Source organism: Argopecten irradians, chromosome 3 (genome assembly GCF_041381155.1).
Source record: "Argopecten irradians isolate NY chromosome 3, Ai_NY, whole genome shotgun sequence".
Classification (NCBI taxonomy): domain Eukaryota; kingdom Metazoa; phylum Mollusca; class Bivalvia; order Pectinida; family Pectinidae; genus Argopecten; species Argopecten irradians.
Window position 1 is genome coordinate 70219815 of NC_091136.1, and position 16088 is coordinate 70235902.

The following is a 16088-nucleotide window of genomic DNA, read 5'->3' on the forward strand; positions in this document are numbered from 1 at the left end:
TTCATTTCCTTCTCTATTTCCATTTGTCTTAGTTTCATTTCATGTTCAAGTTCCATTTGTCTAATTTGAATTTCTGAAGTGACTGTTTCCTCTATACTATCTAATGCACTAGAGTCAAATTTGCCATTGTCAACAAAATGTCTTATAATTACATTCCTTATTTCAGCTTTCCTCAAATTAGTTTTGATAGTAAGGCCTAAATGTTTACCCAATAACAGTAAATCCTTCTTACTAACTTGCAAAAGAACTTCCAGGGATGGCGCTTTAACAAACTGTTCTACCTGCATAGTAGTCATGTTTATCTAGCTGTTGGTTTCAAATGTAAACTCAAAGTTTGTACACAAATTTTGAAATTTTTTTAATTAATTTTTCCAAGTTAGATTTCACAAATAAAATATCGATCCCGGACAAGAGCCCCCAAATTCTGTTACATGAACGAATAACAGAAATGAGAAACCAGCAGCTAAATTCAAAACACAATTTAATTATATATACAATATTATACAGAGATGGTTTACAATGTCTAAAGTAATTGGTGGTGGTACAAGAGTAGTACGATGATTTAAAGTATTACTTATCTGTATGCGAATGTCCTGGTATAATCCTTGATCCTTCCAGGTTTCAAATTAACAATAATCACAAATCCACAAGGAAATTGAATGTCCACCGATGATTTGTAAAGTTCCAGGCAATATGAATAAATCCACACAAAGTGTTGTAATAATCCACAGATAAAGTCACAATAGCTCTCCCAATAGAATCTTATATGGCGCTGTACAATTCTTGATATGTCATATTACAGGTCTCATTACAGTTCTGATTAGCCTTGGACAGCTGGAGTATATATAGCTAAATCCTAATTCAAGAATATTGGAGAACCTTCTACTTCTAGAAATATCTAACTAAAAGCAGTAAACAAATAAACACACATAACTTTCTGAAAATAGATCATTCTAGATCTCTACTTAAAATCAACATGTTTACAAACATATTTGTTTATACATGATTATATTCTAGAAAGTTCTATAACCTAGATTAATGATATGACCTTTATAGGATGTATTGATAAAAAAGCTGTAGGAGTTATCTCCCTTATCTCATAGCTACATGTATTTAGTGTCATACATAACAATTGAAGTCACCTTAGGATAGACAGTGTTCCTGGTCATTTTGTGTATAAAATATTTAGATGATTGAAGTCACCTTAGGATAGACAGTGTTCCTGGTCATTTTGTGTATAAAACATTGAGATGATTGAAGCCACCTTAGGATAGACAGTGTTCCTGGTCATTTTGTGTATAAAACATTGAGATGATTGAAGCCACCTTAGGATAGACAGTGTTCCTGGTCATTTTGTGTATAAAACATTGAGAAGATTGAAGTCACCTTAGGATAGACAGTGTTCCTGGTCATTTTGTGTATAAAACATTTAGAAGATTGAAGTCACCTTAGGATATACAGTGTTCCTGGTCATTTTGTGTATAAAACATTTAGAAGATTGAAGTCACCTTAGGATAGACAGTGTTCCTGGTCATTTTGTGTATAAAATATTTTGATGATTGAAGTCACCTTAGGATAGACTGTGTTCCTGGTCATTTTGTGTATAAAATATTTAGATGATTGAAGCCACCTTAGGATAGACAGTGTTCCTGGTCATTTTGTGTATAAAATATTTAGCTGATTGAAGTCACCTTAGGATAGACAGTGTTCCTGGTCATTTTGTGTATAAAATATTTAGCTGATTGAAGTCACCTTAGGATAGACAGTGTTCCTGGTCATTTTGTGTATAAAACATTGAGATGATTGAAGCCACCTTAGGATAGACAGTGTTCCTGGTCATTTTGTGTATAAAACATTTAGATGATTGAAGCCACCTTAGGATAGACAGTGTTCCTGGTCATTTTGTGTATAAAACATTTAGATGATTGAAGCCACCTTAGGATAGACAGTGTTTCTGGTCATTTTGTGTATAAAATATTTAGATGATTGAAGCCACCTTAGGATAGACAGTGTTCCTGGTAATTTTGTGTATAAAATATTTAGCTGATTGAAGTCACCTTAGGATAGACAGTGTTCCTGGTCATTTTGTGTATAAAATATTTAGCTGATTGAAGTCACCTTAGGATAGACAGTGTTCCTGGTCATTTTGTGTATAAAACATTGAGATGATTGAAGCCACCTTAGGATAGACAGTGTTCCTGGTCATTTTGTGTATAAAACATTTAGATGATTGAAGCCACCTTAGGATAGACAGTGTTCCTGGTCATTTTGTGTATAAAACATTGAGATGATTGAAGCCACCTTAGGATAGACAGTGTTCCTGGTCATTTTGTGTATAAAATATTTAGATGATTGAAGCCACCTTAGGATAGACAGTGTTCCTGGTCATTTTGTGTATCCCTATACCTGACAAAATAGGGATCCAGTGCCATATTTAAGAGATACACTTTATTTGCATATTTTACCAGTGTGTATTCTTTGGTAGAACAAAAACCCAGAAAAACTGTAACTTATATCGTGCCAAAGATAAAAATTAAAAAAAAAAAAAAAAAAAAAAAAAAAAAAACTGTTTTAGATATTTATATATCTATTTGTTTTATTTATTTCTATCAATATTACGGCAGTTTTGTCTGCAAGTTATTCACTGTATATGTATATACATTGTACAGTTCTGCTGTATTACGTTAATGTCATCACTTAACAAGATAACGGTCACCTGAATTGGGACACTAGATATTGGTCAATCAGGCTCTTGAAGTCAGTCAATGATTTTATCAATTAATCTTTTAATTTATGAAAAGTATTTGATTCCATGAAATCTGAATTCAGTGATGTTGGGAATTGGTTGAAATTTTATGATCGATCATCAGTTTATTGTAACCAATCGATGATGGATTAAAATCAATTATATTTGACCGCATACGTTTTCCAGGAAAATTGTACAAACTTTCTTCTACAGGCTCAAGTGTTGCCATGTTCCCAGGTCGCTTATGTTTTCACAAATAAAATCATACTCCCCTGAATGTTTACATTACTACGTAGTGCTTATGCGCTCTCCACCTCGTTTTGAAAATTTGAAAACAGTCAGAAATCTTTATTTCTTTTATTTTGTTTTTAGCATAATTATGGTATTTTTCACTTAATAAAATTTAGAATCTGATTTAAACTACATATTGAAACCGATTCCAAGCAAATCATACCAGTAGTTAAATATCTATAAGCAGTTTAATTTTGAACAATGAAAGGCTGTGGCGGCCATTTTGGATGCTGGTCTGAAAAACATGAAACCGGTCAACACTTCTGAAGGTCACTAGAAATAACCAAGCCAAATGGTGATCCAACTTAAATTTTTCAAGAAAATGGTTGGACAAAGTTGCGGCGGAAAAAGAAAAACCAGAAGAAGAAGAAGATTAATAAGAAACGGAGCAAACACAACATGTTCCCCACTGCGTTGGGGGAACTTAATTACACATACACAGGTCGGTGTTGTGATCAAGTCAGGGCTACATTTTATATAACTATAGACAAAATATGATGCTTAGTACCTTTAAAAGGAGTCTCTCCTGATCCTCACTAAAACGATGTCTGTAGTTCGGGGTCTGTCGTGGTTTCTGGATGTTTAAGTTGGCAAGTCTAGATTCCAGTTCTTTTACTAGCTCCTGTACCTATAAACAATGAATGACTTCTTTACACAGGAAAATTCATAGACTCAAATTTAAGATATCAAGATCTATTTATCAGAATTATAATATTTTACCTCAATATTCAAAAAGTAAAAGTAAAAATATTGGCACTTACCTCATACAAACGTTTGATCTGAAGGAAATGCATCCTACCCCACGCCACCTCCTTCTGACTTCGGCGCCTGAAATCACCTAACATCTTTCTCTTTTCCCATTCCTGTTACATTCAGAAATTAACAAGAAGGATTAAAAACAATACAAACTTTACAAATAAAAAAAACAATCGTTTCTTTGTAATTTACTGAACAATTAAAAGAGAGCCAACAGAAGTCCATTAGATTACCAATCACAAATCAAAAGAAGATTAAATAGACAATAAATACCTAATGTCTAATCCTATCAGACTTAGATAGACCATACCTGATGTCTAAACCTATCAGACATATATAGGCCATACCTAATGTCTAATCCTATCAGACTTAGATAGGCCATACCTGATGTCTAATCCTATCAGACTTAGATAGGCCATACCTAATGTCTAATCCTATCAGACTTAGATAGCCCATACCTGATGTCTAATCCTATCAGACATATATAGATCATACCTGATGTCTAATCCTATCAGACTTAGATAGGCCATACCTGATGTCTAATCCTATCAGACATATATAGGCCATACCTAATGTCTAATCCTATCAGACTTAGATAGGCCATACCTGATGTCTAATCCTATCAGACTTAGATAGACCATACCTGATGTCTAATCCTATCAGACATATATAGGCCATACCTGATGTCTAATCCTATCAGACTTAGATAGACCATACCTGATGTCTAATCCTATCAGACTTAGATAGGCCATACCTGATGTCTAATCCTATCAGACTTAGATAGGCCATACCTGATGTCTAATCCTATCAGACTTAGATAGGCCATACCTGATGTCTAATCCTATCAGACTTAGATAGGCCATACCTGATGTCTAATCCTATCAGACTTAGATAGGCCATACCTGATGTCTAATCCTATCAGACATAGATAGGCCATACCTGATGTCTAATCCTATCAGACTTAGATAGGCCATACCTGATGTCTAATCCTATCAGACTTAGATAGGCCATACCTGATGTCTAATCCTATCAGACTTAGATAGACCATACCTGATGTCTAATCCTATCAGACATATATAGGCCATACCTGATGTCTAATCCTATCAGACTTAGATAGACCATACCTGATGTCTAATCCTATCAGACTTAGATAGGCCATACCTGATGTCTAATCCTATCAGACTTAGATAGGCCATACCTGATGTCTAATCCTATCAGACTTAGATAGGCCATACCTGATGTCTAATCCTATCAGACTTAGATAGGCCATACCTGATGTCTAATCCTATCAGACTTAGATAGGCCATACCTAATGTCTAATCCTATCAGACTTAGATAGGCCATACCTGATGTCTAATCCTATCAGACTTAGATTGGCCATACCTGATGTCTAATCCTATCAGACATATATAGGTCATACCTGATGTCTAATCCTATCAGACTTAGATAGGCCATACCTGATGTCTAATACTATCAGACTTAGATAGGCCATATCTGATGTCTAATCCTATCAGACTTAGATAGGCCATACCTGATGTCTAATCCTTTCAGACATATATAGGCCATACCTGATGTCTAATCCTATCAGAAATATATAGGTCATACCTGATGTTTAATCCTATCAGACTTAGATAGGCCATACCTGATGTCTAATCCTATCAGACATATATAGGACATACCAGATGTCTAATCCTATCAGACTTAGATAGGCCATACCTGATGTCTAATCCTATCAGACTTAGATAGGTCATACCTGATGTCTAATCCTATCAGACTTAGATAGGCCATACCTGATGTCTATGTCTAATCCTATCAGACTAAGATAGGCCATACCTGATGTCTAATCCTATCAGACTTAGATAGGCCATACCTATGTCTAATCAGCCATACCTGATGTCTAATCTATCAGACTTAGATAGCAATACCTGATGTCTAATCCTATCAGACTAGATAGGCCATACCTGATGTCTAATCCTATCAGACTTAGATAGGCCATACCTGATGTCTAATCCTATCAGACATTTATAGGTCATACCTGATGTCTAATCCTATCAGACTTAGATAGCCCATACCTGATGTCTAATCCTATCAGACATATATAGGTCATACCTGATGTCTAATCCTATCAGACTTAGATAGGCCATACCTGATGTCTAATCCTATCAGACTTAGATAGGCCATACCTGATGTCTAATCCTATCAGACATAGATAGGCCATACCTGATGTCTAATCCTATCAGACTTAGATAGGCCATACCTGATGTCTAATCCTATCAGACTTAGATAGGCCATACCTGATGTCTAATCCTATCAGACTTAGATAGGCCATACCTGATGTCTAATCCTATCAGACTTAGATAGGTCATACCTGATGTCTAATCCTATCAGACATATATAGGTCATACCTGATGTCTAATCCTATCAGACTTAGATAGGCCATACCTGATGTCTAATCCTATCAGACATATATAGGTCATACCTGATGTCTAATCCTATCAGACTTAGATAGGCCATACCTGATGTCTAATCCTATCAGACATATATAGGCCATACCTGATGTCTAATCCTATCAGACTTAGATAGGCCATACCTGATGTCTAATCCTATCAGACTTAGATAGACCATACCTGATGTCTAATCCTATCAGACTTAGATAGGCCATACCTGATGTCTAATCCTATCAGACTTAGATAGGCCATACCTGATGTCTAATCCTATCAGACTTAGATAGGCCATACCTGATGTCTAATCCTATCAGACTTAGATAGGCCATACCTGATGTCTAATCCTATCAGACTTAGATAGGCCATACCTGATGTCTAATCCTATCAGACTTAGATAGGCCATACCTAATGTCTAATCCTATCAGACTTAGATAGGCCATACCTGATGTCTAATCCTATCAGACTTAGATTGGCCATACCTGATGTCTAATCCTATCAGACATATATAGGTCATACCTGATGTCTAATCCTATCAGACTTAGATAGGCCATACCTGATGTCTAATACTATCAGACTTAGATAGGCCATATCTGATGTCTAATCCTATCAGACTTAGATAGGCCATACCTGATGTCTAATCCTTTCAGACATATATAGGCCATACCTGATGTCTAATCCTATCAGAAATATATAGGTCATACCTGATGTTTAATCCTATCAGACTTAGATAGGCCATACCTGATGTCTAATACTATCAGACATATATAGGCCATACCTGATGTCTAATCCTTTCAGACATATATAGGCCATACCTGATGTCTAATCCTATCAGAAATATATAGGTCATACCTGATGTTTAATCCTATCAGACTTAGATAGGCTATACCTGATGTCTAATACTATCAGACTTAGATAGGCCATACCTGATGTCTAATCCTTTCAGACATATATAGGCCATACCTGATGTCTAATCCTATCAGAAATATATAGGTCATACCTGATGTTTAATCCTATCAGACTTAGATAGGCCATACCTGATGTCTAATCCTATCAGAAATATATAGGTCATACCTGATGTCTAATCCTATCAGACTTAGATAGGTCATACCTGATGTTTAATCCTATCAGACTTAGATAGGCCATACCTGATGTCTAATCCTATCAGACATATATAGGCCATACCAGATGTCTAATCCTATCAGACTTAGATAGGCCATACCTGATGTCTAATCCTATCAGACTTAGATAGGTCATACCTGATGTCTAATCCTATCAGACTTAGATAGGCCATACCTGATGTCTAATCCTATCAGACTAAGATAGGCCATACCTGATGTCTAATCCTATCAGACTTAGATAGGCCATACCTAATGTCTAATCCTATCAGACTTAGATTGGCAATACCTGATGTCTAATCCTATCAGACATATATAGGTCATACCTGATGTCTAATCCTATCAGACGTAGATAGACCATACCTGATGTCTAATCCTATCAGACTTAGATAGGCCATACCTGATGTCTAATCCTATCAGACTTAGATAGGCCATACCTGATGTCTAATCCTATCAGACTTAGATAGGCCATACCTGATGTCTAATCCTATCAGACTTAGATAGGCCATACCTGATGTCTAATCCTATCAGACTTAGATAGGCCATACCTAATGTCTAATCCTATCAGACTTAGATAGGCCATACCTGATGTCTAATCCTATCAGACTTAGATAGGCCATACCTGATGTCTAATCCTATCAGACTTAGATAGGCCATACCTGATGTCTAATCCTATCAGACTTAGATAGGCCATACCTGATGTCTAATCCTATCAGACTTAGATAGGCCATACCTGATGTCTAATCCTATCAGACATAGATAGGCCATACCTGATGTCTAATCCTATCAGACTTAGATAGGCTATACCTGATGTCTAATCCTATCAGACTTAGATAGGCCATACCTGATGTCTAATCCTATCAGACTTAGATAGGTCATACCTGATGTCTAATCCTATCAGACTTAGATAGGCCATACCTGATGTCTAATCCTATCAGACTTAGATAGGCCATACCTGATGTCTAATCCTATCAGACTTAGATAGGCCATACCTGATGTCTAATCCTATCAGACTTAGATAGGCCATACCTGATGTCTAATCCTATCAGACTTAGATAGGCCATACCTGATGTATAATATTATCAGACATATATAGACATACCTAATGTCTAATCCTATCAGACTTAGATAGGCCATATCTGAAATATAATCCTATCAGACATATATAGGCCATACCTGATGTCTAATCCTATCAGACATATATAGGCCATAACACTTACCTTATAAGCGTTAAGGATGGCAATACAATCACTGCTGGATCCTGCTGCCCACTCATGTTTGTGTCTGTACGCCTCTAGGTGTTTTTTATATGGACTGGCAAACACAGACTTCAGTGATAAAGCTGCAGCTACAAACATCAGATAATTTATAGTACATTGTATTCATCACATTGGTGTATCAAACTTAGATAGGCCATACCTGATATCTAATAATAATAGTATGTTCTAAACAAAATATGTCACATGTTAATACATACAGTATCACTAAGACATGGCCTTTGACAGGGACACATATCTGACAATCCTGTCATGGCCTTTGACAGGGACACATATCAGACAATCCTGTCATGGACTTTGACAGGGACACATATCAGACAATCCTGTCATGGCCTTTGACAGGGACACATATCTGACAATCCTGTCATGGCCTTTGACAGATACACATATCAGACAATCCTGTCATGGACTTTGACAGGGACACATATCAGACAATCCTGTCATGGCCTTTGACAGGGACACATATCAGACAATCCTATCATGGCCTTTGACAGATACACATATCAGACAATCCTGTCATGGACTTTGACAGGGACACATATCAGACAATCCTGTCATGGCCTTTGACAGGGACACATATCTGACAATCCTGTCATGGACTTTGACAGGGACACATATCTGACAATCCTGTCATGGCCTTTGACAGATACACATATCAGACAATCCTGTCATGGACTTTGACAGGGACACATATCAGACAATCCTGTCATGGCCTTTGACAGGGACACATATCAGACAATCCTGTCATGGACTTTGACAGGGACACGTATCAGACAATCCTGTCATGGCCTTTGACAGATACACATATCAGACAATCCTGTCATGGCCTTTGACAGATACACATATCAGACGATCCTGTCATGGCCTTTGACAGGTACACATATCAGACGATCCTGTCATGGACTTTTACAGGGACACATATCAGACCATCCTGTCATGGCCTTTGACAGGGACACATATCAGACAATCCTGTCATGGTGACTGTCATGGACTTTGACAGGGAGACATATCAGACAATCCTGTCATGGCCTTTGACAGGGACACATATCAGACAATCCTGTCATGGACTTTGACAGGGACACGTATCAGACAATCCTGTCATGGCCTTTGACAGGGACACATATCAGACAATCCTATCATGGCCTTTGACAGATACACATATCAGACAATCCTGTCATGGCCTTTGACAGGGACACATATCAGACAATCCTGTCATGGCCTTTTTGACATGGCACACATATCAACATCATACAGTATCAGACAAATGGTGACTGTCATGGACTTTGACAGGGAGACATATCAGACAATCCTGTCATGGCTTTACATATCAGACAATCCTGTCATGCTTTACAGGGACATATCAGACAAATGGCCTTTGACAGACACATATCAGACAATCCTTCATGCGACAGAGCACATGATCAGACAATCCTGTCAGTACAACTGTCATGCCTTCAGACACATAATATACATATTTTTCTTTACCTATAATTACATAAGGGATGAACCAGTAGTTACAGTAAAGTTGTTACCTATAATTATATAAGAGATAAACCAATAGTTACAGTAAAGTCTTTACCTATAATTACATAAGGGATAAACCAGTAGTTACAGTAAAGTCTTTACCTATAATTACATAAGAGATAAACCAATAGTTACAGTAAAGTCTTTACCTATAATTACATAAGGGATGAACCAATAGTTACAGTAAAGTTTTTACCTATAATTACATAAGGGATGAACCAGTAGTTACAGTAAAGTCTTTACCTATAATTACATAAGGGATGAACCAATAGTTACAGTAAAGTCTTTACCTATAATTACATAAGAGATAAACCAATAGTTACAGTAAAGTCTTTACCTATAATTACATAAGGGATGAACCAGTAGTTACAGTAAAGTCTTTACCTATAATTACATAAGGGATGAACCAATAGTTACAGTAAAGTCTTTACCTATAATTACATAAGGGATGAACCAGTAGTTACAAGAAAGTCTTTACCTATAATTACATAAGGGATGAACCAGTAGTTACAGTAAAGTCTTTACCTATAATTACATAAGGGATGAACCAATAGTTACAGTAAAGTCTTTACCTATAATTACATAAGGGATGAACCAATAGTTACAGTAAAGTCTTTACCTATAATTACATTAGGAATGAACCAATAGTTACAGTAAAATCTTTACCTATAATTACATAAGGGATAAACCAAAAGTTACAGTAAAGTCTTTACCTATAATTACATAAGGGATGAACCAATAGTTACCGTAAAGTTGTTACCTATAATTACATAAGGAATGAACCAATAGTTACAGTAAAATCTTTACCTATAATTACATAAGGGATGAACCAATAGTTACAGTAAAGTCTTTACCTATAATTACATTAGGAATGAACCAATAGTTACAGTAAAGTCTTTACCTATAATTACATAAGGGATGAACCAGTAGTTACAGTAAAGTCTTTACCTATAATTACATAAGGGATAAACCAATAGTTACAGTAAAGTTTTTACCTATAATTACATAAGGAATGAACCAATAGTTACAGTAAAGTCTTTACCTATAATTACATAAGGGATGAACCAGTAGTTACAGTAAAGTCTTTACCTATAATTACATAAGGGATAAACCAAAAGTTACAGTAAAGTTTTTACCTATAATTACATAAGGAATGAACCAATAGTTACAGTAAAGTCTTTACCTATAATTACATAAGGGATGAACCAGTAGTTACAGTAAAGTCTTTACCTATAATTACATAAGGGATAAACCAAAAGTTACAGTAAAGTTTTTACCTATAATTACATAAGGGATGAACCAGTAGTTACAGTAAAGTCTTTACCTATAATTACATTAGGAATGAACCAATAGTTACAGTAAAGTCTTTACCTATAATTACATAAGGGATGAACCAGTAGTTACAGTAAAGTCTTTACCTATAATTACATAAGGGATGAACCAATAGTTACAGTAAAGTCTTTACCTATAATTACATAAGGAATGAACCAATAGTTACAGTAAAGTCTTTACCTATAATTACATAAGGGATGAACCAGTAGTTACAGTAAAGTCTTTACCTATAATTACATAAGGAATGAACCAATAGTTACAGTAAAGTCTTTACCTATAATTACATAAGGGATGAACCAGTAGTTACAGTAAAGTCTTTACCTATAATTACATAAGGAATGAACCAATAGTTACAGTAAAGTCTTTACCTATAATTACATAAGGGATGAACCAGTAGTTACAGTAAAGTCTTTACCTATAATTACATAAGGGATGAACCAATAGTTACAGTAAAGTCTTTACCTATAATTATAAGGAATGAACCAATAGTTACAGTAAAGTCTTTACCTATAATTACATAAGGAATGAACCAATAGTTACAGTAAAGTCTTTACCTATAATTACATAAGGGATGAACCAATAGTTACAGTAAAGTCTTTACCTATAATTACATAAGGAATGAACCAATAGTTACAGTAAAGTCTTTACCTATAATTACATAAGGAATGAACCAATAGTTACAGTAAAGTCTTTACCTATAATTACATAAGGGATGAACCAATAGTTACAGTAAAGTCTTTACCTATAATTACATAAGGGATGAACCAATAGTTACAGTAAAGTCTTTACCTATAATTACATAAGAGATAAACCAATAGTTACAGTAAAGTCTTTACCTATAATTACATAAGGGATGAACCAATAGTTACAGTAAAATCTTTACCTATAATTACATAAGGGATGAACCAATAGTTACAGTAAAGTCTTTACCTATAATTACATAAGGGATGAACCAATAGTTACAGTAAAGTCTTTACCTATAATTACATAAGGGATGAACCAGTAGTTACAGTAAAGTCTTTACCTATAATTACATAAGGGATAAACCAATAGTTACAGTAAAGTCTTTACCTATAATTACATAAGGGATGAACCAATAGTTACAGTAAAGTTTTTACCTATAATTACATAAGGGATGAACCAGTAGTTACAGTAAAGTCTTTACCTATAATTACATAAGGGATGAACCAGTAGTTACAGTAAAGTCTTTACCTATAATTACATAAGGGATGAACCAATAGTTACAGTAAAGTCTTTACCTATAATTACATAAGGGATGAACCAATAGTTACCGTAAAGTCTTTACCTATAATTACATAAGGGATTAACCAATAGTTACAGTAAAATCTTTACCTATAATTACATAAGAGATAAACCAATAGTTACAGTAAAGTCTTTACCTATAATTACATAAGGGATGAACCAATAGTTACAGTAAAGTCTTTACCTATAATTACATAAGGGATAAACCAATAGTTACAGTAAAGTCTTTACCTATAATTACATAAGGGATGAACCAATAGTTACAGTAAAGTCTTTACCTATAATTACATAAGGGATGAACCAATAGTTACAGTAAAGTCTTTACCTATAATTACATAAGAGATAAACCAATAGTTACAGTAAAGTCTTTACCTATAATTACATAAGGGATGAACCAATAGTTACAGTAAAGTCTTTACCTATAATTACATAAGGGATGAACCAATAGTTACAGTAAAGTCTTTACCTATAATTACATAAGGGATGAACCAATAGTTACAGTAAAGTCTTTACCTATAATTACATAAGAGATAAACCAATAGTTACAGTAAAGTCTTTACCTATAATTACATAAGGAATGAACCAATAGTTACAGTAAAGTCTTTACCTATAATTACATAAGGGATGAACCAATAGTTACAGTAAAGTCTTTACCTATAATTACATAAGGAATGAACCAATAGTTACAGTAAAGTCTTTACCTATAATTACATAAGGAATGAACCAATAGTTACAGTAAAGTCTTTACCTATAATTACATAAGAGATAAACCAATAGTTACAGTAAAGTTGTTACCTATAATTACATAAGGGATGAACCAGTAGTTACAGTAAAGTCTTTACCTATAATTACATAAGGAATGAACCAATAGTTACAGTAAAGTCTTTACCTATAATTACATAAGGAATGAACCAATAGTTACAGTAAAGTCTTTACCTATAATTACATAAGGAATGAACCAATAGTTACAGTAAAGTCTTTACCTATAATTACATAAGGGATGAACCAATAGTTACAGTAAAGTCTTTACCTATAATTACATAAGGAATGAACCAATAGTTACAGTAAAGTCTTTACCTATAATTACATAAGGAATGAACCAATAGTTACAGTAAAGTCTTTACCTATAATTACATAAGAGATAAACCAATAGTTACAGTAAAGTCTTTACCTATAATTACATAAGGAATGAACCAATAGTTACAGTAAAGTCTTTACCTATAATTACATAAGGAATGAACCAATAGTTACAGTAAAGTTGTTACCTATAATTACATAAGGAATGAACCAATAGTTACAGTAAAGTCTTTACCTATAATTACATAAGGGATGAACCAATAGTTACCGTAAAGTTGTTACCTATAATTACCTAAGGAATGAACCAATAGTTACAATAAAGTCTTTACCTATAATGAGGCAGTCCTCCAGCAATCCAAACACATGACCCAGAATAAGAAGCTTGCCAAGTCGAACATCTACAGGAACATCAGCCAATACACGACCGACGAAGGTCAGATCACCGTCATGGCGACACACACTGTCGTAAGCTGGAGTGCTCAACGCTCCGACCTGCCAAAGGTTTGTAATATTACTGCCGTGATTGCCAAACCGTTGACAAAATTACTGATGTAATACCTCACTAAGTTGAGCGACAGATATTATCGACTGGTCAAGTGGTTCTGTCAATCATCTGGAGGGGGCGGAGTTTACAAAGCTTACCTGACGCCAGGCGATAGATTGAGTGGGCTGAGTTTATCATACAATGTTCTCGTGACAAGCGTGTTACACTGTAAATCTGCAAGAGTTTGATAGGCAATGTGTAGTTAATTTGTATTAATAATAGTGTTAATTGTTAAATGCCATAGACACTTTATCCAGTAATCCCTTGTGGAGTGTATCTGACTTCATTGTACCGTCATATAGGCGGTTGCTCCGATGCCGGAGGAATTAACCTGGATACATTCATACATATGGCTGCACTCAATAAGAAAAACGTGTGTGAAAACCTAAGTTACAGTATTAAATGGGAGTCGCTGTCATTAGATCTAGTATATGCAGAAGATCTAATGTTTCTGATGTTACATTTGTTTAAATCTAAATCATTTTGCAATGTGTTTGGTGTATCGACATCAGGGCTTTCTGCTTCGGACTTCATTTTGCTTTGCTCTCTGGCGTTTGTAATTCTATTATCCGCTTGTACACTTCAGGGATGGTCATCTCCCTTACCTCGCATGGGCGTAAAAAACCTCAATGTCTCTTCACTAGTTTTCACATAACTAAATAGCTTTTCTTTAAAAGAAAGGAGGCCAGGATTCAGCGATTCGATGAGGTTTTTGCTTTGAGCAGCTATCTTTTACTCCTCTCGCTATCACCAGGAAACCTGCAGTCCTATGAATACGGCAATACCCGATGAGTTCAGAACAGATCTATCATATCACACAATATTAGCCACGCCCACAAACCAATCATCTCGCCTCTAGCATGGAGCAGTGAGTACATCACTGGCGCAGTCAACGGTTATGCAATCATGGCAGTAATATGCGATCACAAAGATCAGATCACCTCCATGGCAACAGCCACTCTCGTAATCAAAATGCAAGATGGTGGCCTATCGGCCATTGTGTTTGCACAACTAGGGCCCAAGAGAAACCTACTTATGAAATTTGAGAAAGATTCCTGCAGTACTTTCTGCGGTAACAAACTATCAAACTATCAAAATCCAAGATGGTGGTCTGTCGGCCGTCTTGTTAACCGATCTGTTCAAAAATGCAATATGCACAACTAGGGCCCTAGAGGAACCTAATAATTACAAGGCGGCTGTACAGGCTCCCTGGACCTCTTGTATATTGTAACACTGTACATACCTCCTTCAGTAAGAGAATGGTTTTCTCTATATCATCCAGGTTTGGAGGAGACAGTGCCAGAGCAAGGATGGCCTTTGGTTCTCCAAGGTCAAACACTTTGACATTGAGTATGACACGCTCCAGTGGGCAACGCTGAAACGATAGAGTGAGGAATTCATATAAAATATTTAAAATATTTCAGAACTTAAAAGCACTGAACTGTGTTGTTTCTAACTGCATCATTTCTCTAGAACTATACAGTGAAATACAAACCTGCATTTCTGGAATGCCAAAATCTTGAATAAAGTGTTCCCAGAAGTAGCGATTCTGTGACTCTGTGATCATTCTGTATGACAAGATGTCATCTGCCATTAGCATTAGGTCTGCTCCAGGGGTCATGAAGATTGGACAGCTATCTGCCTGTAACAGTCAATTCACAGTATTAAACTCTATTTTTTAATGACAAGTTGACTGAATGTCAGTCAATTTGACTTGAT

At 35.5% G+C, this 16088-nt stretch overlaps 1 protein-coding gene across 1 annotated transcript; it reads right to left on the reverse strand.

Annotated features, from left to right (window-relative positions):
- Positions 1–2712: 2712 nt before the first annotated feature.
- LOC138319849 (ATP-dependent RNA helicase TDRD9-like) lies at positions 2713–15963 on the reverse strand. Its single transcript, XM_069262979.1, has 7 exons — positions 15865–15963; positions 15613–15744; positions 14155–14317; positions 8573–8700; positions 3799–3900; positions 3546–3665; positions 2713–2751 (listed from the first exon to the last, which is right to left on the reverse strand). The coding sequence occupies exons 1-7, from the start codon at positions 15961–15963 to the stop codon at positions 2713–2715; spliced, it is 783 nt and encodes a 260-aa protein (XP_069119080.1).
- Between the last annotated feature and the right edge of the window lie 125 nt (positions 15964–16088).

Excerpts from the sequence above, each read along its gene's own strand:
- LOC138319849 (XM_069262979.1), bottom strand. The coding sequence starts at position 15,963 with ATGGCAGATGACATCTTGTCATACAGAATGATCACAGAGTCACAGAAT. Across the intron at positions 15,745-15,864 it reads TTGGCATTCCAGAAATGCAG|CGTTGCCCACTGGAGCGTGT; the intron begins GTTTGTATTTCA and ends CTATCGTTTCAG. Across the intron at positions 3,901-8,572 it reads CCATCCTTAACGCTTATAAG|GAATGGGAAAAGAGAAAGAT; the intron begins GTAAGTGTTATG and ends TGAATGTAACAG.